Source organism: Hylobates moloch, unplaced genomic scaffold (assembly GCF_009828535.3).
Source record: "Hylobates moloch isolate HMO894 unplaced genomic scaffold, HMol_V3 SCAFFOLD_2, whole genome shotgun sequence".
Classification (NCBI taxonomy): Eukaryota; Metazoa; Chordata; class Mammalia; order Primates; family Hylobatidae; genus Hylobates; species Hylobates moloch.
In genome coordinates this window covers 161,557,320-161,584,866 of record NW_026652277.1, presented here as the reverse complement: position 1 = coordinate 161,584,866, position 27,547 = coordinate 161,557,320, and the positions used below count along the sequence as shown (strand labels likewise).

At 38.1% G+C, this 27,547-nt stretch overlaps 1 protein-coding gene across 1 annotated transcript in view; it reads right to left on the bottom strand.

Annotated features, from left to right (window-relative positions):
• ZC2HC1B (zinc finger C2HC-type containing 1B) overlaps positions 1-27,547 on the bottom strand; it is a 73,970-nt gene that overhangs the window by 8,592 nt on the left and 37,831 nt on the right. The window contains exon 6 of the mRNA XM_032160834.2: positions 26,301-26,409. Within this exon, the coding sequence (XP_032016725.1) occupies positions 26,301-26,409 (109 nt within the window). The remainder of the gene's footprint in view (positions 1-26,300; positions 26,410-27,547) is intronic.

The following is a 27,547-nucleotide window of genomic DNA, read 5'->3' as shown; positions in this document are numbered from 1 at the left end:
TTGTGGAATCTATACAACCTCCCAAGATTGAACCAGGAAGAAATGGAAATCCTGAGCAGAACAATAACAAGTAGTGAGATATGATTAGTAATTTAAAAATATCTCCCTCAAATAATAATAACAACAACAACAACAACAACAACAACAAAAGAGCCCAGGAGCAGACAGATTCACAGCCAAATTTTATCAGACATAAAAGAAGTGCTACCAATCCAACTAAAATTGTTCCAAAACACTGAAGAGGAGGGACTCTTCCCTAACTAATTCTACAAAGTATCACTTTGCTACCAACATCAGTAGAGAACACAACAAAAAAAGAAAATTACAGACTATTATCTTTCATGAACATAGGTGCAAAAATCCTTAACAAAATACAAGCAAACAAAATCATACAGCACATCAAAAAGATAATACAATATGATCAAGTGGGTTTTGCAAGGGATGCAAGGATGGTACAACATATGCATGTGATTCATCACATCAAGTGAATGAAAAACAAAAACCATATTATCATCTCAATAGATTAGAAAAAGCATTTGATAAAACTGACCATCCTATCATGATAATAACCCTCAACAAACAAGGCATAGAAGGAACATAGCTCAAAACAATAAAAGCCATGTATAACAAACCCACAGCCAATAACATACTGGGAAAAAGTTGAAAGAATTTCCCCTAAGAACTGGAACAAGACAAGTATGTCCATGTTCACCACTGCTATTCAGCACAGTATAGGAGGTCCTAGCCAGAGCAATGAGGCAAGAGAAAAAAATAAAAGCCATCAAAATGGGAAAAGAGGAAGTCAGATTATCTTTGTTTGCTGATAAAATGATCTTATATCTAGAAAACCCTAAAGACTCCTCTCCAAAAGACTGCTAGATTTGATAAACGAATTCAGTAAAGTTCCAGGATATAAAATCGACAAAAATCAGTAGCATTTCTATACAGCAATAATAATCATGCTAAGAACCAAATCAAAAATCAATCCCATTTCCAAGAGTTAAAAAAAAACAAAAACCCTAGGAATACATTTAACCAAGGAGTGATAGATGTCTACAAGGAAAACTACAAAATACTGATGAAAGAGAGTTAAGAGGACACAAATAAATGGAAAAACATTCCATCCTCATAGAGTAGAAGAATCAATGTTGTTAAAATGACCATATTGCCCAAAGCAATCTACAGACTTAATACAATTCCTATCAAAATAACAACGACATTTTTCACAGAATTAGAAAAAAAAAATCCTAAAATTCATATGGAACTGAAAAGAACCCAAATAGAAAAAGCAGACATCACATTACCTAACTCCAAATTATACTACAAGTCTATAGTAATCAAACAGCATGGTACTGGTATAAACATAGACATATAGATCAACAGAACAGAATAGAAGACCCAGAAATAAAGCCACATACCTATAGCCAACTGATATTTGACAAAGTTGACAAAAACATACATGAGAGAAAGGACACCCTACTCAATAAAGGGTTCTGGGAAAATTGTATAGCCACATGCAAAAGAATGAAACTGGATTTATCTGTCACCACATACAAAAATTAAGATGAGTTAAAGACTGAAATATATGATGCGGAACTAAAAATTCTGGAAGAAAATCTAGGAACAACTCTTCTGGACATTGGCCTACACAAAGAATTCAAGACTAAGCTTTCAAAGCTAATGCACCAATTACAAATATAAACAAATGGGACTTAATTAAACAAATGCTTCTGTAGAGTAAAAGAAATAGACAGACAATGAGCAGATAACCTACAGAATGGAAGAAAATATTTGCAAACTATGCATCTGACAAGGGACTAATATCTGGAATCTACAAGGAATTCAAAAAAAGTCAACAACAAAAAAAAGCATTAGGAAGTGAGCAAAGAACATGGACAGACGTTTTTCAAAAGTAAACATAAAAATGCCCAAAAAGCATATGAAAAAATATCCAACATCACTAGTCATTGGAGAAATGCAAATTTAAACCGTAATGAGGTGCCATCTTATACCAGTCAGAATGGCTACTGTTAAAAAGTCAAAAAATAACAGATGTTGGCAAAGATGCAGAGAAAGGGGAACACTTATATACTGTTGGTAGAAATGTAAATTAGACAACCTCTATGGAAAACAGTATAGAGATTTCTCAAAGAATTAAAAATAGAACTACCCTTTGATTCAGCAATCCAACTACTAGGCATATACCAAAAGGAAAAGAATCATTTTATCAAAAAGATACATGCGCTCATGTTTATCACAGCACTAGTCACGATAGATACAGAATCAACCTAAGTAACCATCAATGGATGATTGGATAAAGAAAATGTGGTAAATATATATATGGAATACTATGTATCCATGAAAAAAAATACAATGTCTTTTGCAGCTACATGTACAGATTTGGAGGCCATTATCTTAAGTAAAATAACAAAAACAGAAAGTAAAATACTGCATGTTCTCACTTGTAAGTGAAAGATAAATAGTATGCACACATGGACATACAGATTGGAATAACAGGCATTAGAGACTTGGAAAGGTGGGAAGGTGGGAGGTGGGTGAGGGATGAAAAATTACCTAACGGGTACAATAAACACTATTCAGGTGATGGTTACACTAAAAGCCCAGACCTCAACACTAGGCAATATACCCATGTAACAAAGCTGTATTTGTACCCCCTAAATCTATTTTACATAAATAAACAAGGTCACTGTATAATGATAAAGGGATCCATTCGGCAAGAAGATACAATTCTAAATATGTATGAACTTAACACCAGAACATCCAGTTACATATAGCAAATATTATTAGATCTAAAGGGACAGATAGACTCCAATACAATAATAGTTGAAGACTTCAACACCCTACTCTCCATATTAGCCAGATCATCAAGACAGAAAATCATCAAAGGAACATTAGATTTAAACTGCACTTCAGATCAGTGTACCTAAAAGACATGCATGGAATATTTTATCCAATAGCAACAGAATATACATTCTTCTCATCAACACATGGAACATTCTCCAGTATAGACCATATGCTAGGCCACAAAGCAAGTCTAAATTTAAAAAAAAATCAAAATCATATCAAGTACCTTTCAGATCACAATGGGATAAAACTAGAAATCAATAACAACAGGAACTTTGGAAACTGTACAAATACATGGAAATTAAACAACATGCTTAACAGCCATTGGGTCAATGAAGAAGACAGAAGGAAATAAATGTCTTCAGATAAATGAAAATGGAAACACAACATATCAAAACCCATGGGATGTAGCAAAAGAAGTGCTAAGAGGGAATTTCATAGCAATAAATGCATATATCAAGAAGTAGAAACATTTCAAATAATCAAGCTAATGATGCCCCTCAATAACTAGAAAAGCAAGAGCAGACCAAATCCAAAATTAGCAGAAGGAAAGAAATAATAAAGATCAGAGCAGAACTAAATGTAATAGAGACTTTAAAAAAAATACAAAGGTCAATGGAATGAAAATTTAGTTTTTTGAAAAGATAAATTGATAAATCGCTAGCTAGACTAACCAAGAAAATAAGACAGAGGATGTGAATTAGCAAAATCACAAACAAAAAGGGAGACATTACAACTGATACCACAGAAATACAAGAAATCATCAGAGACTTATAAAGAACTATATGCTAACAAATTAGAAAAGCTAGAGGAAATGGATAAATTCCTGGACACATACAATCTACTAAGAATGAATCAGGGCCAGGTACTGTGGCTCATGCCTGTAATCCCAGCACTTTGGGAGGCCAAGGTGCGCGGATCACCTGAGGTCAGGAGTTCGAGACCAGCCTGACCAACATGGAGAAACCCCATCTCTACTAAAAATACAAAAAAATTAGCCTAGTGTGATGGCGCATGCCTATAATCCCAGCTACTCGGGGGACTGAGGCAGGAGAATTGCTTGAACACGGGAGGCGGAGGTTGCAGTGAGCCGAGATTGCACCACTACACTCCAGCCTGGGCATCAAGAGCGAAACTCTGTCTCAAAAATAAATAAATAAAATAAAATAAAATAAAAGAATGAATTAGGAAGAAAGAGAAAACCTGAACAGACCAATAACAAGTAATGGGCTGGGAGCAGTGGCTCACGCCTGTAATCTCAGCACTGTGGGAGGCTGTAGGCAGGCGGATCACGAGGTCAGGAGATTGAGACCATCCTGGCTAACACGGTGAAACCCCATCTCTACTAAAAATACAAAAAATTAGCTGGGCATGGGGGCGGGTGCCTGTAGTCCCAGCTGCTCGGGAGGCTGAGGCAGGAGAATGGCATGAACCCGGGAGGCGGAGCTTGCAGTGACTTGAGATCACACCACTGCACTCCAGCCTGGGCGACAGAGTGATACTCCGTCTCAAAAAAAAAAAAAAAAAGTAATGAGATTGAATCAGTAATAAAAAGTCTCCCAACAAAGAAAAGCTCAGCACCAGATGTCTTTACTTCCAAGTGCTATCAAACTTGTAAAGAAAAACTAACACCTATTCTTCTCAAACTATTTCAGAAAATTCAAAGGAGGAAATTCTTCCTAACTCATTCTGTGAGGCCAGTGTTACCCTGATACCAAAACCAGGCAAGGACATATGGAAATAGAAAACTACAGGCCAATACCCTTGATGAACACAAGCACAAAAAAGCTTCAACAAAATACTAGCAAAGATAATCCAACAGCACCGTAAAAGGATAATACAGCAGATGAGAGGATGGTTCAACACACGCAAGTCAATAAATGTGATAACTCACAACAACAGAATGAAGGACAAAAACAATATGATCATTTCAATAGACAGCGAAAAGGAATTTTATAAAATTCAACTTCCTTTCATGATTAAAACTCTTAACAAATTAGGCATAGAAGAAACATGCCTCAGCATAATAAAGGTCATATCTGACAAACGCATAGCTAACATAATACTGAATGGGGAGAAGCTGAAACACCTTTAACAAGACATTGGATTCCCACTTCCACCACTTCATTTTTATTATTTATTTAGAGATACGGTCATCACTTTTATTCAACACAGTACTGGAAGTCCTTGCCAGAGCAATCAGGCAAGAGAAATAAATAAATGTCATCTAAATTGGAACAGAGGAAGTCAAACCGTCCCTCTTTGTAGATAACATGGATATATATGTGTGTGTGTATTATATATACATGTATAAAACCTAAAGACTCCACCAAAAATACTCCTAGAATAAATGAATTTAGTAAAATTGCAGGATACAAAATCAACATATAAAAATCAGCAGCATTTCTATGTGCCAATAATAAACTGGCTAAAAAAGAAAACAATCTCATTTACAATAGCTACAAAAAATAAAATACTTAGGAATAAATTGAACCAAGAAAGTGAAAGACCCTTACGAGGAAAACTTCAGAACACTGATGAAAGAATGTTAAGAGGACACAAACAAATGGAAAGATATCCTATGCTCATGACTCACAAGAATTACTATTGTTAAAATGACCATACTACCCAAAGCAATCTACAGATTCAATGTAATCCCTATCAAAACACCAGTGACATTCTTCATGTAAATCCAAAAAAGTACTAAAATTTGTATAGAACCATTAAAGAGCCCAAATAGCCATAGTGTTCCTGAGTAAAAAAAACAAAGCTGGAGGCATCACATACCTGATTTCAAAATACATTAAAAAGCTGTAATAACTAAAACAACAAGGTATTGGTATAAAAACAGACACATAAACCAATGAAACAGAATAGACACTCCAGGAATACATGCATGTATTTACAGCTAACTGATTTTCAACAAAGCCATCAAGAATATAAACTGGGGAAAGGCATCCTCTTCAATAATGGTACAGGGAAAACTGGATATCCAAGTACAGAAAAATGAAACTAGATCCCTATGTCTCACAATGTACAAAAATCAACCCAAAATTGATGAAAGACTTAAACGTAAGACCCAAAACTATGAAACTACTGGAAGAAAATAGGGAAAATGCTCTCAGACATTGGTCTAGGCAAAACATTTATGGCTAAGACTTCAAAAGCACAGGCAACAAAAATAAAATAAACAAATGGGACTATATAAACTAAAAAGCTTCTATGCAGCAAAGGAAGCAATCAACAGAGTGAGAAGGACAACATGCTAAATAGGAGAAAATATATGCAAACCATTCATCTTCCAAGGAACTAATATTCAGAATAAGCAAGGAACTCAAACAACTTTTTGTGTTTTTTATCTAACACAACACATATACCTGAGGAATTCAAACAACTTAACAGCAAAAAAACTAATAATCCCATGAAAAAGTGGGCAAAGGATCTGAATAGTCATTTCTCAAAAGAAGACATACCTCTCTCACTCCTGGTTACAGGGGAAAAAAAAGGACTTAAAAATGGACAACAGGTATATGGAAAAAATGTTCAACATAATTAATTACAGGGAAATGCCAATCCAAGATGCAATGAGACAAAATCTTACCCTTGTTAGAATGGCTCTTATCAAAAAGGCAAGAAATAACAGATGCTGGTGAGGATGCAGAGAAAAGGGAACTCTATATTATACACTGATGGTTGGAAGGTAAATTAGTACAGCCTTTGCAGAAGACAGTATGAAGTTTCCTCAACAAACTAAAAATACAACTAACATAAAATCTAGTAATCTCACTACTGGGTATTTATTCAAAGGAAAGCAAATCAGTATATCAAAGGGATACCCATATCCTCTTGTTTATGGCAGGACTATTCACAATAGCAACATATGAAATCAATCTAAATGTTCATTAATGGATGAATGAATAAAACATGTGAATAAAATTTGAAAAAAGAAAATGTGGTATATATACTCAGTGGAATACTATTCAGCCACAAAAAAGAATGACATCCTGTCATTTGCAGCAATGTGTATGGAACTGGAGGTCATTATTGTTAAATGAATTAAGCCAGATACTGAAAGACAAATATCACATGTTCTCATTCATATGTGGGAGCTAAAAAAGTTGATTTCAGTGAGGTAGGGAATAGAATGATAGTTACTAGAGGCCGGGAAGGGTATGTGTGTGGCAGGGTGCTGGTGGAGAGGTTGGTTAGTAGGTACAAAATACAGTTAGATAGAATAAGTTCTAGTGTTTGATAGCACAGTAGGGTGACTGCAGTTAACAACAATATATTCCATATTTCCAAATAACTAGAAAAGAAGATTTGAAATGTTCCCAACTCAAATAATTTTTGAGGTGATAGATATCTTAAATACCCTGATTTGATCATTACACATTTTATTCATGTATCAAAATACCACATGTATTCCATAAATATGTACAAATATTATATATCAACAAAAAGACCACATATTACAAGTAGACTAATACCAGAACCGAACAAAGGAAATCTCACTAAGTGAGATTCTAACTAATGCATGGGCTTGTTTGCATCAATGAAAGGCATTTGGTACTTTTCTCCAAGTTCTTAAACACTTTAGAGATTCACCTTCACCCAATATGCTTCTAATTCCTCCCCAGAATGGCTCCAAATTACATGTGACTAATTTAAAGACACATTAACCCTAGCAACTTTATTTTTATTGTTTTTTTTAAGAGAAAAGGACTTACTTCATCACCCAGACTGGTGTGCAGTGGCATGATCATAGCATATTGCAGCCTTGAACACCTGCACTGGACTCAAGCAATCCTCCCACCTCAGTCTCCTGGGTAGCAAGAGCTACAAGTGGGTGCCACCACATGTAGCTAATTTTTAAATTTTTCTTGTAGAGACAGGGTCTTGCTATGTTGCCCAGGCTGGTCTTGAACTTCTGGCGTCAAGCAATCCTCTGACTGGCCTCCCAAAGCACTGGGATTGTAAATGTGAGCCACCACACACAGCCAGCAATTATATTTTTTAATGTAAGCAAGTAGAGAGTAAGAAATTAAATTTAAAAACATCTTGAGCTTGAAATAAAATAAAGCTATCTCCTAAAGCTAATTAACATGATAACTCTATTCGATGATAATAATTTGAGTGTGAAATTATGGAATCAAGATTTCCACTTCTCTTCATACATTTCATTCAACAAGTATTTACTGAGTGCCTCATGTGTGCCACAAACAACTCTAAAAGTAGGGATATTCCAGTACAATAGAGAAAGATACAGTAGACAATTCCCCTTTCTTGAAACTTACATTCCATTTCTTTTTGGTACAGGAGAGACAAATGAGTGAAATATATATTGAATATTAGATGGTGATAAATGCTATGTGGAAATAATTACAAAGGAATTAGGGAAGGCTTGGTTAGTTTTAAATACAGAGGTTGGAGAAGTCTCACTGAGACGACACTTTAGCAAAGAACTGAAGGAAGTGAATGAGTGAGCAGTGCAGATTACTGGAAGAGTGTTTTTGTTTTCAGCAGAGGGGGCAGCCAGTACAAAGGTCATGAGACAGGAGTGTGTATGGCTGCTATGGTCAAGGAGCAACCTGGGGCCACTTGTAGCTGGAGCAGGATTAAGAAGAAACAGCATTGTATTACTTCAGGATTCGGTTTTTTTTAAAAAAAGGAGAAATAGGAGAAGGTGAGCTCAGATGGTATTATGGAACCTAGTGTCAACCTTTTTTTTTTTTTTTTTTTTTTTTGAGACAGAGTCTCTCGCTCTGTTGTCAGGCTGGAGTGCAGTGACGATCTTGGCTCTCTGTAACCTCCCACTCCTGGGTGCAAGTGATTCTCCTGCCTCAGCCTCCCGAGTAGCTGGGATTACAGGTGCGTGCCACCACGCTTGGCTAATTTTTGTATTTTTAGTACAGACGAGGTTTCACCATGTTGGCCAGGATGGTCTCTATCTCCTGACCTCGTGATCTGCCTGCCTAGGCCTCCCAAAGTGCTGGGATTACAGGTGTGAGCCACCGCGCCTGGCCGTGTCAACCATTTTAAGAACTTTGCCTTTTACTTAGTGACATCACAGTACTTATAAATCATCATTAACTAGTCAAGAGCAAACATAATACCATTTTGCTTAGATTTACTGATCTACTAGTCTATTTTCTTATGTATTAGAATGGTATCTTTATAATGTTCTGCTTAACATCACATACTAGGACACAGGACTTTTGATTCCTAATTTGGGACCTTTTCTCTTATGTCTTGTTGCTACTTTAAATAAATTAGTTCAAGGAAGAAAATTCTTTTTGATTTTCAACACCATAACTGACATGCTGTCTTTTCCCATTCACGATCTCTTTCCAAGTTTACTAAACAAGAGCTCAATGGTTCTAGACCCTCTTGTTGATTTGTTATCTAATCCTTATAACTTAAGAAATATTCCTTCTTGAGAGATAAGATTTGACCTCAAACTTAAAGGAGTGTTTTTTGCTCCTTTAAGCATTCTCATATGTATTATCTCTGGAAAATAAAAAAAGAAAACATAATATAAAGAAAATTTTTATTTTTCTGAAGGACACTAAGCATTGTACTTTAGAAAAAAACTTATTAGTAAAAGTTTTACCAAATGAATACACATATAATTTAAATTCTTTTTTCTTACCAAAAACTAGTATCTACCTCACTGTTAAGCTTTTCCCAAATGAGGAAAAAACTAATGACTTGTCAGAATCCTGGAAAGATAGCAGAGTAGGAAGCATCAGGAATTTGTCTCCCCTCCTAGATAACAATTGCGCTGGCAGAATGTGTCCCATGTAACTATTTTGGACTCTGGAGTCTATTGAAGACTTGCAACTTCCAGGGGAAGGCTTGAACAGTAAGATACAGTTAATTTCATCAATTTCAGATCTTAGCACAGTAGCAGCTACACATCCTCCACTGCTCAGCTGTGCTGTGTGGCAGAGCTCTGCGCATATTCCTGGATCAATCTGGACATGGCCTGTGGGAGCCATGGTAGGCAAATAAGAACCCAAATAAGAATCTCTAACTATCAGAGATTTATGCTGTGATCACTGATTGTTGTTTCTGATCAAAGAGGTACAAAGAGGCAGGTGGCCATTGTTGTTGTACCTCCCATCATTGTTGTAAGCCCCTTCTCCTCTGGCTGAAGTAACTTCCAGGGGATTTAAAGGGACAGTGTCCTTCTCTTTTATTTTTGCCTTTTCCCCCTTTTGGAAACTAGACATTAAAAACCAGGATTAAAAAAAAAAAAACTACATATATGGGGAAATTAGAAGGTGAACATGCCACACCCAGAGAAAGGCACAAGCTCAAAAATACTGAGAAGACCTTAAGTTGACACCTAAGACTGATTCATGGCACAGAGACAGTCACACACACACACACACAGAGAGAGAGAGAGAGAGAGAGAGAGAGAGACAGAGAGAGAGAATAGCAAACTCTGCAGAAGGGAGAAAATCTAATTTCCACAGTTACATATTATTAGGTCCAAATGTCCAATTTACAATAAAGAAAATCACAAGCCAGACAAAGAAAAAGTAGAGCACCTTCAAAGAAAAAAAATCAACACAACTGTTCCCAAAAAAAGACCTGATGACAGATCTACTAAACAGATCTATTAGACAAATACTTTTAAACAACTGAAGATGCTCAGGGAACTAAAAAAAAAAAGATGTGAAGAGACTCAAGAAAAATATATATGAACAAAATGGAAATATCCACGAAGATAAATCCTGAAAAGAAACCAAATAAAATTCTAGAACTGGAAAATAGAATAAATGAAATGAAAACTTTACCAGTAGGATTCAAGAATACATTTGAACAAACAGAGGAAAGACTCAGCAAACTTAAAGACAGGTCAATGGAAATTATCAAGTCTGAGGAACAGAAAGAGCAAAACTTAAGGAAAGGTGAACAGGGCCTTAGGGACCTGTGGAACACTGTCATACTGACCAACATATGCATTGTGGGAATACCTGAAGGAGCAGAGAGAGAAAAAAGCAGAGAGAAATAATGGCTGAAAACTTGCCAGATTTAACAAAAGACATGACTATAAACATTTAAGAATCATTCAAAGACTAAAAGTAAGACGGACTCAAGGAGACCAACATTGAGACACATTACAATCAAACTCTCAAAAGAAAAAGACAAAAAATAATCAGAGTAGCAAGAAAAAAAATGACCTGTCAGAAACAAGGAATGTTCAATAAGATCAGCAGACTTCTCATCAGAAACCATGGAGGACAAAACACAATGGGCCAATATATTCAAAGTGGTAAAAGAAAAAAACTGTCAAACAAAAATCCCATAAACAGAAAAACTGTCCTTCAAAAAGTAAGGGAGGAGATGGGTACAGAGGTGTGTGCCTCTAGTCCCAGCTACTCAGGAGGCTGGGGTAGGAGGATTGCTTGAGCCCAGGAGCTTGAGTTCAGCCTGGGCAACATAGTAAGATCCTGTCTCTTACCAAAAAAAGGTGAAAAGAAATTAAGACATTTCCAGATAAACAAAAGCTGAGGGAGTTCATTATCATGAGACCTGCCCTGCAAGAAATACTCAAGGGAGTCCTGCAAGGTGAAGTGGGAGGATACTAGACAGAAACTTGAAGCTGTATGAAGAAATCAAAATCTCAATAAAGGTAAATGCATGGACAATTATAAAAGCTAGTACTATTGTAATAATGGTTTGCAACTCCATTTTTTTGTTCTCTACATGATTGAAGAGACTAACACATTTTAAAAAACGATTATTAGTCTAAAAACTAGTATTGTAACTGGTTTGTGACTCCACATTTTGTTTTATACATAATTTAAGAGACCAAATGTAGGAATTATTAGTTTACTATACAAACCACAAATTAAGGATCCCTTATCTGAAATGCTTGGGACCAAAGTGTTGCAGATTTTTTTAAAATCTTGGAATATTTGCATTATACTTACTGGTTGAACATCACTAATCCAAAAATCAATTGCATGTCATGTCAGTGCTCAAAAAGTTTCAGATGTTGAAGCATTTTAGATTTCAGATTTTTAGATTAGGAGCATTCAACCTGTATAAAGATGTAATTTTGTGACATCAATAACAGAATGGGTGGAAAAGACATTGCTGAAGGAGCAGTTATTGTATGTTATGAAGATAAGCTGGAATAAATTCAAATTAGAATATGATAACATTAGGAAATTAAATGTAGTCCCCAGGGTAACCACTAAGAAAATAGTTATACATACAAAAGGAAATGAGGAAGGAATATAAATGTTTTGCTTCAAAAATCAACTAAAAACAAAAGAAGACAGTAGTATTAGTCTGTTTTCATGCTGCTGATAAAGACATACCCAAGACCGGGCAATTTACAAAAGAAAGAGGTTTATTGGACTTACAGTTCCACGTGGCTGGGAAGGCCTAACAATCATGGTGGAAGGTGAAAGGCACATCTCACATGGCAGCAGACAAGAGAACAGAGAGCTTGCAGGGGAGCTCCTCTTTTTAAAGCTGTCAGATCTCATGAGATTTACTCACTATCATGAGAATATCACAGGAAAGACATGCCCCCATGATTCAGTTACCTCCCACTGGGTCCCTCCCAAAACACATGGGAATTCAAGATGATATTTGGGTAGGGACACAGCCAAACTATATCATTTTGTCCCTGGCCCCTCCCAAATCTCATGTCTTCACATTTCAAAACCAATCATGCCTTCCCAACAGTCCCCCAAAGTCTTAACTTATTTCAGCATTAACTCAAAAGTCCACAGTCCAAAGTCTCATCTGAGACAAGGCAAGTCCCTTCCGCCTATGAGCCTGTAAATCAAAAGCAAATTAGTTACTTCCTAGATACAATGGGGGTACAGGTGCTGGGTAAATACAGCCATTCCAAATGGGAGACATTGGCCAAACAAAGGGGCTACAGGCCCCATGCAAATCTGAAACCCAGCGGGGCAGTCAAATCTTGAAGCTCTGAAATAATCTCCTTTGACTCCATGTCTCACATCCAGGTCACTCTGATGCAAGAGGTATACTCCCACAGCCTTGGGCAGCTCCACCCCTGGGGCTTTGTAGGATACAGCCCCTCCTGGCTGCTTTTGTGGGCTTGTGTTGAGTGTCTGCGGCTTTTCCAGGTGCACAGTGCACACTGTCAGTGGATCTACCATTGTGGGGTCTGGAGGATGGCAGCCAGCCCTCTTCACACAGCTCCACTAGACGGTGCCCCAGTAGGGATTCTGTGTGGGGGCTCTGACCCCACATTTCCCTTCCACACTGCCCTAGCAGAGGTTCTCCATGAAGGCCCCACCCCTGCAGCAAGCTTCAGCCTGGGCATCCAGGTGTTTCCATACATCTTCTGAAATCTAGACAGAGGTTCCCAAACCTCAGTTCTTGACTTCTGTGCACCCACAGGCTCAACACCACATGGAAGCTGCCAAGGTTTGGGGCTTCCACCCTCTGAAGCAACAGCCTGAGCTGTACCTTGGTCCCTTTTAGTCAGGGCTGGAGCAGCTGGGACACAGGGCACCAAGTCCCTAGACTGCACACGTCAGAGAGATGCTGGGTTCAGCCCACAAAACCATTTTTTACCCCTAAACCTCTGGGCCTATGATGGGAGGTGCTGCCACAAAGGGCTCTGACATGCTGTAGAGACATTTTCCTCATTGTCTTGGGGACTAACATTCAGCTCCTCATTACTTATACAAATTTCTGCAGCCAGTTTGAATTTCTCCCCAGAAAATGGGATTTTCTTTTCTATTGCATTGTCAGGCTGCAACTTTTCCAAACTTTTATGCTCAGTTTCCCTTTTAAAACTAAATGCCTTTAACAGCACCCAAGTCACATATTGAATGCTTTGCTGCTTAGAAATTTATTCTGCCAGATACCCTAAGTCATCTCCCCGAAGTCCAAAGTTCCACAAATCTCTATGGCAGGGGCAAAATCCCACCAGTCTCTTTGCTAAAACATAACAAGAGGAACCTTTGCTCCAGTTCCCAACAAGTTCCTCATCTCCATCTGAGACCACTTCAGCCTGGATTTCATTGTCTATATCACTATCAATATTTTGGTCAAAGCCATTCAACAAGTCTCTAGGAAGTTCCAAACTTTCTCACATTTTCCTGCCTTTTTCTGAGGCCTCCAAACTGTTCCAACCTCTGCCTGTTACCCTGTTCCAAAGTCACTTCCACATTTTCAGATATCTTTTCAGCAGCACCCCACTCTACTGGTACCAATTTACTGTATTAGTCTGTTTTCATGCTGCTGATAAAGATATACCCAAGGCTGGGCAATTTACAAAAGAAAGAAATTTATTGGACTTACAGTTCCACATGTCTGGGAAGGCCACATAATCATGGTGGAAGGTGAAAGGCATATCTCACATGGCAGCAAAGAGAACAGAGAGATTGTGCAGGGGAACTCCTCTTTTTAAAACCATCAGTTCTCGTGAGACTTACTCATTGTCATGAGAATAGCACAGGGAAGACTTGCCCCCATGATTCAATTACTTCCCACTGGGTCCCTCCCACAACACGTGGGAATTCAAGAAGAAATTCAGGTGAGGACACAGCCAAATCCTATCAATAGTGATGCAGGAAATGAGAAACAAAAAAGCTATAAGGCATATAGAAAACATAAACCAGAATGACAAATGTTGCTCCTTATCAATAATTACTTGAAATGTAAATCGATTAAACTGTCCAATCAATAGACAGAGATTGGCAGAATGAATAAAACTACATGCTGCCTGTAAGATACTCATTTTAGATCCAAAGACACAAATAGATTGAAATTGAGAGGCAATAACCAGAGAGAGTGGAGGCCACTAATATTAGTGGCTACACTAATATTAGACAAAATACTTTAAATCAAAAAGGATTACAAGACACAAAGAGGAACCTACTGACAGACCATCAAAATATATGAAGCAAACAATCAACAGAACTAAAGGGAGAAATAGACAGTTCTACAATAATAGTTGGAGACTTCAGTACTCCACGCTAAATACCAACCAGATAAAGATACATAAGAAAATGGAGGACTTAATACAATAAACCAACTAGATCTAACAGACATATACAGAACACTCTACTCAAAAACAGCAATATATGTTTCTCAAGGGCACATGCAACATTTTCCAGAATGAACCACATATTAGGCCACAAATTAAGTCTCAGTAAACTTAAAAAGACATATATCATATGAAGTGTATTCTCCAACCACAGTGAGATAAAGCAGAAATAAAAGTACAAAAATCATAAATTTGTGGAAATTAAACAACACACTCTTAAGCAACCAGCGTTATCAAGGAAGAAATCACAAGAGAAATTAGAAAATATTTGGAGATGAATGAAGCTCAAGAAAAAACATACCGAAACTTATGGGACTTAGACACAGCAGTGCTAAGGGGGAATTTACACCTATAAATGCTTACATTAAAAAAAAAAAAAAGATCTCAAATCAACAATCCAACTTTGCAAATTAAGGAATGCAAGAAGAACAAATGAAATCAAAAGCTAGTGGAAGAAAGTAGATAATAAAGGTTAGACAGAGAGAAATGAAATCAAGAATAGAAAAATAGAGGGAAAAATCAATAAAACCAAAAGTTGGTTCTTTGAAAAGAATCAATAAATTGAAAAACCATTGGGGGAGGGGCCAAGATGGCCGATTAGAAGCAGCTGTGGTCCACAGCACTCACAGAGAGGAACAAAACAGGCAAGTGAATACAGCTTTCAACTGAAACATCCAGGTTCGCACATTGGGACTGATTAGGGAAACAACTCAATACACGCAGAATGAAGAAAAGTAGGGTGGCGTGATGGCCCACCAGGAGTGACATGGAGCCAAGGAAACCCCCACCTCCAGTCAAAGGAAGCAATTAGTGACTATGTGACCCAGGAAACCATGCTTCTCCCATGAATCTTTGCAACCTGTGGATCAGGAGATCCCCTTGTGAGCCATGCCACCAGAGCCTTGGATCTGTCACATAGAACTGGGTAGAGTCTTGGCAGAGCAACTGCTCAGGCACACACAGAAACCCAGGAGCTTTAAATACACCAGTCTTTCTGCAACTCAGGCAAGGTGGGTGGTCTGCATATACCCCTAGGAAGGGGGCAGAATCCAGGGAGCCAAGCAGCATCATTCTGTAGACCCCACTTCCACCACACCTCACAAGATAAGACCCACTGTCTTGGAATTCCAGTAAGGCATCAGTAACAGGGTGGAGCCTGCCTGAGATAGGATGGAACCTCAGGGGGAGAGTGGTGGGCAACACCTCTGCTGTTTGGTCAATTCAGCTATTCCAGCCTGTGGACTTTGGAGAGTCTAAACAGTCTAGACGAGGAAGGGTTTCCCTAGAAGTGCAACACAGCAGCTTTGCCACATCACGGCCAGACTGCTTCTTCCTCACTGGGTAGAACCTTCCAGCTGGACACTCCAGCCACACCTGCCTGCACATATTAGGGACAGAGCTCTGATCTCTCTCTGGGATGAAGTGCCCAGAGGAGGGGAGGGCTGTCACCTGGGTTGGTTGGATGACTTAGCCATTCTGGCCTGTGGGCTTTGGAGAGACCAAGTTGACAGGGGCAGAGGCAGTTCATCACCACAGCACAGCTGTTTTGTTGAGGTATGGCCAGACTGCTTCTTTAAGCAAGACCCTGATCCACTCCTCCTTGGATCCTGGGGCAGGTACTCCCAGTCAGGTCCCACCCACAGGGGCCTCCGGTCACCCTGGCCTGTGTTCTCCCTGGGACAAAGTGCCTGAAGGGTGGGGCAGGCTGCCAACTTGGCCATTTGTCTTCTCAGCTTGTCCAGCCTGTGGGCCTTGGAGAGCCCAAACTGATCAGGGTCAGAAGGGATCTCCAATACAGTACAGCTGCTCTATTAAAAGCATTCAGACTGCTTCTTTAAGTGGGTTCCTGAACCTGACTGGGTAAGACCTCCCAACAGGAGTCTTCAGCCACCTCCTACAGGCAAATTTGGGCCAGCAATAGGTCAGCACCCTGGGATAGAGCTTCTAGAGGAAAAAAGTTGGCTGCCATCTTTGCTATTTTACAGCCTTCACAGGTGATACCTCAAGGTACAGGAAAAAAAAAAAGAAAACTAAGGTTTAGAGTGGACCCCCAGCAAACCATAGCAGCCCTATGGATGAGTTGCCAGGCTGTCAAAGGAAAAACAAACAAATAGAAAACAACAACAAAACCCACCCAAAAATCAGCAATGTAAAAAAATCAAAGGTAGATAAGCCCACCAAGATGAGAAAGAAGCAATGCAAAAACACTGAAAACTCAAAAAGCCAGAGTGCCCCTTTTCCTTAAAATGACTGCAACACCTCTCCAGCAAGGGCTCAGAACTGGGCTGAGGCTGAGATGGTTGAAATGACAGAAGTAGGTTTCAGAAGATGGGTAATAAACTTCACTGAGATAAAAGAACGTGTTGTAAACCAATGCAAAGAAGCTAAGAATCACGATAAAACAATACAGGAGCCAAGAGCCAAAACAGCCAGTTGAAACAGAAACATAACTAATCTGTTAGAGCTGAAAAGCACACTACAGGACTTCACAATGCAATCACAAATGTTAATAGCAGAATAGACTACATGGAAGAAAGAATCTCAGAGCCTGAAGACTATCTTTCCGAAATAAGACAGGCTGACAAGAATAGAGAAAAAAGGATGAAAAAAAAGAACAAAACCTCTGAGAAATATGGGATTATGTAAAGAGACCAAATCTACAACTGATTGGGGTAACTGAAAGAGACAGAGAATGCAACCAAGTTGGAAAACACACTTTAGGATATAATCCAGAACTTTCCCAACCTAGAAAGACAGGCCAATATTCAAATTCAGGAAATTTAGAGAACCCCAGTAAAATACTCCATGAGAAGATCATCCCCCCAGACACATAATAATCAGATTCTCCAAGATTGAAATGAAAGAAAAAATCGTTAAGGGCAGCCAGAGAGAAAGGCCAGGTCACCTACAAAGGCAAGCCATCAGATTAACAGTAGACCTCTCAGTGGAAACCCTAGAAGCTAGAAGAAGACTGGGGGCCAAAATTCAACATTCTTAAAGAAAAGAATTTCCAATCCAGAATTTCATATCCAGCCAAACTAAGCTTCATAAGCAAAGGAGAAACAAGATCCTTTTCAGACAAGCAAATGATGAGGGAATTTGTTACCACCAGACCCGCCTTGCAAGAGCTCCTGAAGGAAGCACTAAATATGGAAAGGAAAAACCATTGCAAGCCATTACAAAAACACACTGAAATACACAGACCAGTGACACTATGAAGCAAATACAGAAAGAAGTCTACAAAATAACCAACTAGCATCATGATGACAGGATCTAATTCACACATAACAATACTAACCTTAAATTTAAATGGGCTAAATGCCCCAATTAAAAGACATAGAGCAGCAAGCTGGATAAAAAACCAGGACCCATTAGTATGCTGTCTTCAAGAGACCCATCTTACTTGCAAAGACACACATAGGCTCAAAATAAAGGGATGAAGGAAAATTTACCAAGCAAATGGAAAAATTGAAAAAAGCAGGGGTTGCAATCCTAGTTTCTGACAAAACAGGCTTTAAACCAACAAAGGGCTGGGCGCAGTGGCTCATGCCTGTAATCCTAGCACTTTGGGAGGCCGAGGCAGGTGAATAACCTGAGATTAGGAGTTTGAGACAACTCTGGCCAACATGGTTAAACCCTATCTCCACAAAAAGTACAAAAACCAGCTGGGCATCGTGGTGGGTGCCTGTAATCTCAGCTACTCGGGAAGCTGAGGCAGGAGAATCACTTGAACCAGGAGGTGGTGGTTGCAATGAGCCAAGATCATGCCACTGCACTCCAGCCTGGGAGACAAGAGTGAGACTCCCTCTCAAAAATAAACAAACAAACTAACAAAGATCAAAAAAGACAAAAGAAGAGCATTACATAAAGGTAAAGGGTTCAATTCAACAAGAAGAGCTTGCTATCCTAAATATATATGCACCCAATACAGGAGCATGTAGATTCATAAAGCAAGTTCTTAGAGACTTTCAGAGACTTAGACTTGCAAATAGTAATAGTGGGAGACTTTAACACCACACCAACACTATTAGACAGATCATCAAGATAGAAAATTAACAAAAATATTTGGGACTTGAACTCAGCTCTGGATCAAGTGGACCTGATAGATATCTAAAGAACTCTCCATCCCAAAACAACAGAATATACATTCTTCTCATTGCCACATGGCACTTAACTCTAAAATTGATCACATAATCAGAAGTAAAACACTCCTCAACAAAACCAAAAGAGCTGAAATCATAACAACCAGTCTGTCAGACCACAGCACAATCAAATTAGAACTCAAGAGTAAGAAATTCACTCAAAACCACATCACATCACATGGAAACTGAACAACTCAAGATTAAGAAATTCATTCAAAACCACACCACTATATGGAAACTGAACACTACATGGAACCAGCTCCTGAATGACTTGTGGGCAAATAATGAAATTAAGGCAGAAATCAAGTTCTTTGAAATTAATGAGAACAAAGATACAGTGTACCAGAATCTCTGGGATGCAGCTAAAGCAGTGTTAAGAGGGAAATTTATAGCACTAAATGCCCACATCGAAAAGCTAGAAAGATCTCAAATTGACAACTTAACTACTAAAAGGGCTAGAGAACCAAGAGCAAACAAACCCAAAGCTAGTAGAAGACAAGAAATAATCAAGATCGAAGCAAAACTGAAGAAGGTAAAAACAAAAAAAACCCTTCAAAAAAATCAATGAATCCAATAGCTGTTTTTTTAAGATTAATAAGATAGACTGCTAACTAGACTAGTAAAGAAGAAAAGAGAGAAGATTTATATAAACACAATCAGAAATGATAAGGGGGATATCACCACTGACCCCACAGAGATACAAACAACCATCAGAGAATACTATAAACAACCCTATGCACATAAACTAGAAATTCTAGAAGAAATGGATAAATTCCTGGACACATACATCCTCCCAAGACTGAACAGGGAAGAAACAGAATGCCCGAATAGACCAATAACAAGTTCTGAAACTGAGGCAGAAATAAATAGCCTACCATCCAAAAAAAAAAAAAAAGCCCAGGACCAGACAGATTCACAGATGAATTCTACTAGAGGTACAAAGAAGAGCTGGTACTATTTTACTGAAACTATTCCAAAAAATTGAAAAGGAGGGAACCTTCCCTAACTTATTTTTTTTTTTCTTTTTTGAGATGGAGTCTCGCTCTGTCACCCAGGCTGGAGTGTAGTGGGTCATTCTCAGCTCACTGCAACCTCTGCCTCCCAGGTTCATGTGACTCTCATGCCTCAGCCTCCTGAGTAGCTGGGATTACAGGAGCCCACCACCAAAACCTGTCAGAGATACACCACCAACAACAAAAACTTCAGGCCAATACCCTTGATGAACATCAATGCAAAAATCCTCAACAAAATACTGGCAAACCAAATCCAGCAGCACATCAAAAAGCTTATCCACTACAATTAAGAAGGCTTTATCCCTGAGATGCAAGTTTGGTTCAATGTACACAGATCAATAAATGTGATATATTACATAAACAGATCTAAAGATATGAATTTCTCAATGGATGCAGAAGGACCTTCAATAAAATTCAACATCCCTTTATCTTAAAAACACTCAATAAACTAGGTAGTAAAGGAACACACTTCAAAATAATAAGTGTCATATACGACAAACCCACAGCCAATATCATACTGATTCAGCAAAAGCTGGAAGCTTTCCCCTTGAAAACTGGCACAAGACAGAGGCCCTCTCTCACCATTCCTATTCAACATAGTACTGGAAGTTCTGTCCAGGGCAATCAGGCAAAAGAAAGAAATAAAGAAGATTCCAATAGGAAGAGAGGAAGTCAAACTATCTTTGTTTGCAGATGACATGATCCTATATCTAGAAAACCCCATTGTCTCAGGCCAAAAGCTTAACTTGGTAAGCAACTTCAGCAAAGTCTCAAAATACAAAATCAATGTGCAAAAATTGCTAGCATTCCTATACACAAACAACAGGCAAGCTGAGAGCCAAATCATGAGTGAACCTCCATTCACAATTGTCACAGAAAGAATAAAATGCCCAGGAATACAGCTAACAAGGAAAGTGAAGAATCTCTTCAAAGAGAACTATAAACCACTGCTCAAAGAAATCAGAGATGACACAAACAAATGGAAAAATATACATGCTCATGAATAGGAAGAATCAATATCATGAAAATTGACATACTGCCCAAAGCAATTTACAGATTCAATGCAATTTCCATTAAACTACCATTGACATTCTTCACAGAATTAGAAAAAAACTATTTTAAAATTCATATGAAATCAAAACAGAGTCCTACTAGTCAAGACAATCCTAAGCAAAAAGAACAAAGCTGGAGCCATCATGTTACCCAACTTCAAACTACACTACAAGGCTACAGTAACCAAATCAGCATTACACTAGTACAAAAAGACTGAGAGACCAGTGGAACAGAATAGAGAACCCAGAAAGAAGATTGCACACCTAAAACCATCTGCTCTTCAACAAACCTGACAAAAACAAGCAATGGGGAAAGATTTATTTATTTAATAAATGGTGCTGGGATAACTGGCCAGCCATATGCAGAGAATTGAAACTGGACCCCTTCCTTACACCATCTGCAAAAATCAACTCAAGATGGATTAAGAACTTAAATGTAAAGCTCAAAAACTATAAACACCATAGATGAAAATCTAGGCAATACCATTCAGAACATAGGCATGGGCAAAGATTTCATGATGAAGACACCAAAAGCAATTGCAACAAATGCAAAAATTGACAAATGGGATCTAGTTAAACTAAAGAGCTTCTGTACAGCAAAAGAAACTATCAATAGAGTGAACACACAATTTACAGAAGGGGAGAAAATGTTTGCAATCTATCCACCTGACAAACGTCTAATATGTAGCATCTACAAGGAACTCATACAAATTTAAAAGATAAAAACTTCATTAAAATGTAGGCAAAGGACATGAACAGACACTTCTCAAAAGAAGACATCCATGTAGCCAACGAACATTAAAAGAGCTCAACATCACTGAACATTAGAGAAATGCAAATCAAAACCACAATGAGATACCATCTTACACCAATCAGTATAGCTATTATTAAAAAGTTAAAAAATAACAGATGCTGGCAAGGTTGTGGAGACAAAGGAACATTTTACACTGTTGGTGGAATTATAAATTAGTTTAACCATTGTGGAAGACAGTGTGGTGATTCCTCAAAGATCTAGAGGCAGAAATACCATTTGACCCAGCAATCCCATTACTGGGTATGTACCCAAAGGAATATAAATTATTCTATTATAAAGATACATGCACATGTATTTTCACTGCAGCACTATTCACAAGAGAAAAGACATGGAATCAACCTAAATGTCCATCAATGATAGACTGGATAAAGAAAATGTGGTACATATACACGATGGAATACTATACAGCCATAAAAAGGAATGAGATGCTGTCCTTTGCAGGGACATGGATGGAGCTGGAGGCCATTATCTTCCACAAACTAATGCAGGAACAGAAAACCAAATCCCACATGTTCTCACTTATAAGTGGGAGCTGGATGATGAGAAAACATGGACGCATAGTGGGGAATGACACACACTGGGGCCTGCTGGAGAATGGGTGGAAGGAGGGAGAGCATGAGGAAGAATAGCTCACGGATGCTCAGCTTAATACCTAGGATGATCTGGCAGCAAATCACCATAGCACATGTTTACCTATGTAACAAACCTGCACATCCTGCATATGTACCCCTGAACTTAAAATGAAAAGAAAACCATTAGCTTGATAGACTAACAACAAAAAAAAAGAGGGGCCGGGCACAGTGGCTAATGCCTGTAATCCCAGCACTTTGCAAGGCCAAGGGGGGCAGACCACTTGAGGCCATAATTTCGAGACCAGCCTCGCTAACATGGCAAAACTCTGTCTCTATTAAAAGTACAAAAATTATCCAGGTGTGGTGGTGTGTGCCTGTGGTCCTAGCTACTGGAGAGGCCGAGACAGGAGAATCGCCTGAACCTAGGAGGTGGAGGTTGCAGTGAGCTAAGATTTTGCCACTGCAATCCAGCCTTGGCAACAGTGAGGCTCTCTCTCAAAAAAAAAAAAAAATTAAAATTAAAAAAGAGAAAACAATCAAATTACTAAAATCAGAAAAGAAAATGGAGATATAACTACCAATGCTGTAGAAATAAAAAAGGATTTCATGAGAGTATTATGAAAAATTATATACCAAAAAATTGGAGAACTTAGATGAAATGGATGAATTCCTAAAAAACACAACACCTACCTAGAGTAAATTATGAACAAATAGAATATTTGAATAGACTTATAACTAGTAAGGAATAGAATTAATAATAAAAAATCTCATGACATTAAAATGCTCCAGATCTGAGAGCTTCACTGGTGAATTCCACCAAACATTTAAAGAAGAACACCAACCCTTCTCAAACTTTTCCCAAACATATTGAAGTAGGAACATTCCTAATTCATTCCATAAGGCCAAGGGTACCCTGACTTCAAAGACACTATAAGAAAACTACATCCCTTATGAACATTAATGCAAAAATTCTCAATAAAATACTAACAAATCAAGTTCAGTAGCATGTTAAAAGGATTATACACCATGACCATGTGAGATTTGCTCCTGGGATACAGGGATGGTTCAACACATGAAAATCAATCAATGTACACTACATTTACAGAAGAACAAAAATTACATCATCATCTTAATTGATGCAAAAAAAAAAAAGCATTTGAGGAAATTCAACACCCTTTCATGATAAAAACACTCAACAAACTAAGAATAGAAGGAAACTACCTCAACATAATAAAAACTATACATGTAAAACCCACAGAGATCACCATACTCAATGCTGGAAGACTGAAAACTTTCCCTCTAAGATCAAGAACAATGCAAGCGTGCTAATTTTCACCACTTCTATTTAATGAAGTACTAGAAGTTCCAACCAGAGCAATTAGGCAAGAAAAAAATTAAAAGACATCCAAATTGGAAAGGAGGAAGTAAAATTATCTCTGTTCACAGATGCTATGATCTTATAAGCAGAAAATCCTAAAGATATCACCAAAAAACTTATTAGAACCAATAAATTAATTCAGCAAAGTAGAACAGAAAGTCAACACACGAAAATTAGTTGTGTTTCTATATACTGACAATGAACAATCAAAAAAATTATGAAGACAACTACATTTACAATAACATCAAAAAGAACACTTAGGAATGAACTTAAGCAATGAGGTGAAAGATTTGTACAATGAAAACTACAAAACATTGCTCAAAGAAATTAAAGAGGACATAAACAAATATATTCCATGTTCATGGATTTGAAGACTTACTATTGTTAAGATGTCCATACTAACCAAAGCAATCTGCAGATTCAGTGCAATCACAGTTAAAATCTCAATGATGTTTCTTGCAGAAATAAAAAAGCCCAACCTAAAATTCACATGGAATCTCAAGGGATCCCAAATAGCCAAAACAATCTTGGCTGTATCTTGGAGGACTCACGGTCCCTGATGTCAAAACTTACTAAAAGCTATAGTAATCAAGGAAATATAATACTGGCATAAAGAAAGACATATAAACCAATGAAATAGAATAGAGTCCAGAAATAAACCCTTGTATACATGGTCAAATGATTTTTGACAAGGGTTCAAGACCATTGGTTGAATGGGGAAACTGGACATCCACATTCAAAAGTATGAAGCTGGACCCTTACCTAACACCATATATTAAAAATTAACTCAAAATGGATAAAAGAACTAAAATGTAAGATCTAAAGCTAGCCTTAGCTTAGACAAAAACATAGGAGTAAACCTCTGTGACCCTGGATTAGGCAAGGATTAATCCAATTTCTTGGATTCCTTGGTCACCAGAGGCAACCAAAGAAAAATAGACAAATTGGACTTCATGAAAATTTTAAAAATTTATGAATCAAAAGAATATCAGCATAGTGAGAACTCATCTCTACAAAAAATTTAAAAATTATCTGGGCATGGTGGCGCATGCCTGTAGTCCTGGGTACTTGGGAGGCTGAGGTGGGAGGATCACTTGAGCCTGGGAGGTTGAAGCTGCAGTGAGCTATGATTGTGCCACTGCACTCCAGCCTGGGCAACAGAGACCCTGTCTCAAAACCAACCAAACAAACAAAAAACACACACAAAAAAAGAATATCAACAGAGTAAAAAGGCAACCCATGGAATAGGAAAGAAAAGACAATTTATAAACCATATGGCCAATAAGGGATTAGTATCCAGAATACATAGAGAATTCCTAAAAGTCAACAACAAAAACAACCAATCACACTGGTGATTAAGTTAGCAAAAACCAAAACAACAAAAACAATCCAAAAATGGGCAAAGGACTTGAACAGACATTTTTTCAAATATACACAAATGACCAATAAGCACTTGAAAAGAGGCTTAACCTCACAAATCATTAGAGATATGCAACTTAAAACCAAAATGAGATACCACCTCATCCCCATTAGGATGGCTCCTATGGTTCTGCCTTGTTGCTACTTTGACGAAATTACAGTCAGCCTCTGTTCCCATGGGTTCCACATCTGCAGATTTAACAACTACAGATGGAGAACATTTAAAAATAAATAAATAGATAAATAAAACCCAACTGTACCAATAATAAAAAATAATACAACAATTTTAATATAGCATAACAACTACTTACATAGCATTTACATTGCCTTAGGTATTGTAAGTAATCTGGAGATGATTTAGTGTATACAGGAGGATGTGCCTAGGTTATATACAAATTCTACACCGTTTTATATCAGAGACTTGAACATCTCAGGTTTTGGTATCCACTAGGGCCCTGGGACCAATCTCCTGTGGATACTGAGGGATGACTGTACAGAAATTCTTGACTTATGTTAGTTTGACATAAGATTTTTCAACTTTACATGGGTTAATTGGGGTGTTAAATGCATTTTTGACTTATAATATTTCTATTTACAATGGGCTTATCAGGACGTAGCCCCAACATAAATTGAGGAGGATCTGTATTTATTTCTAGAAAAGAAACTTTCCCCTTGTTTTCAACACAAACATATGATACGTGGTCTTCTCCTATTTTCAATCTCTTCAATCTTACTAGACCAGAGAACAATGGTTTAGACTCTCATTGCAGTAATCAAATTTGACTTGTACATTGTGAAAGTTGTGTAATCCTGATAAATTAAGAAATATTCCCTTTTGGCAAATAAGCTTTAACCTCTAACCCAAATATCTTTGCATCCAAAAGCAACAGTGAATGTCTTAGAGCTTTTGCAGACTACTGGTGAATCCCAAACCCCACAGTGATCTCCTCTGACCCCCATCATTTGAGAGCTGAAATGCATGCTCTGACTCACCTGACTTGGTTGGGACTTCATTCGTGGCCACCAGGGCCCTGTTCTGCAGCAAAGCTCCCACAGCACTGGTAACAGTTGGTTCTTTTTTTGGACCAATCTGAGCCTTATCCTACAGAGAGAGAAAGAAAGAGACAAAGAGAACACCTTCTGTATGTAACCTCAGGTACCACATAGGAGGTACAGCTGTTCCCGCTTAACCAGCAGCAGACTGGCATCATCTGCAGGGACTCCCTGAATCCAGGGGAAGGGGACAGACACACACCCTGCACTTCAGTTAGCCTGGTTCTTGCCCTCCCACCTGATGCTCAAAGTCATATCTGGGTTTTGAAGCTTCCCTTCAATAATTAAGCCCTTGGGGTTGTTGGTGGTATATTTATCCTGTAAAATTAGTTGTATGGAGACATAAGAAATCACTTAAAGTCAATAAAGGATACAGTTAAAGAACATTTTATTTTTTTCATTACAATTGAAGACTATTTTGTTTTTTTAACATGAACAGAGAAGAAAAACAGATTGGCAGGCAGCAAATGTTTGAAGTATGAAATTCTAACATCCCTAACACCATCCCCATCCCTGCAGAGCAGCAGCAGCAGAATAGTCATATTAAAACGAAATAAGGACCAAAAGGTTTCTCACATGCTCCTTTTATCTTGCCACTGATCCCATCTCCATTTCCATAGAAACTGCAGGATAAAGATAACCTGTTACACCAAGTGAGAATTCTCACTTGGGCAAGAATGGCTGAGAGACTATAGCAGGCAGCTCATCCCCATTCACACAAATAAAGTTATTTTTAGAGTCCTATATTGGTCTCTTTTGGTTAAGAGTATGACACATTTTAAAAGTTGATTATGTTTAAAATAGAAACATATTTCGGCTGTGTTAAAAGCCCTTCAAAACTTAAACAACCCCTCCTTTCTTGTTCCATTTTTGAATAAGCTTCACTATTAGACAAGGCCCCAAAGTGGTGAAGCTGGCACAAGGGAAACAAATACGGCTGTTCAGATATACTCTACAGTGAGTGAAGGAATTCACAAAGCCAGCAATTTTTCTTCTGTGTTCCCAATCACCACTCAGCTCTGGAAAACAAGGAGAGGAATGGGGCCAAGTTACTGGTTACACTGACAGCCAGCTGGCCTTCTTCAGGAATAAAAACACTTCCGTTTGCTGCTTTCCTGTGCTCTCTTTGGCCCCACTAAAGCAGACTAACTCTGGAGACCAGTAAGAAGAACCATCTGCAGAAATGT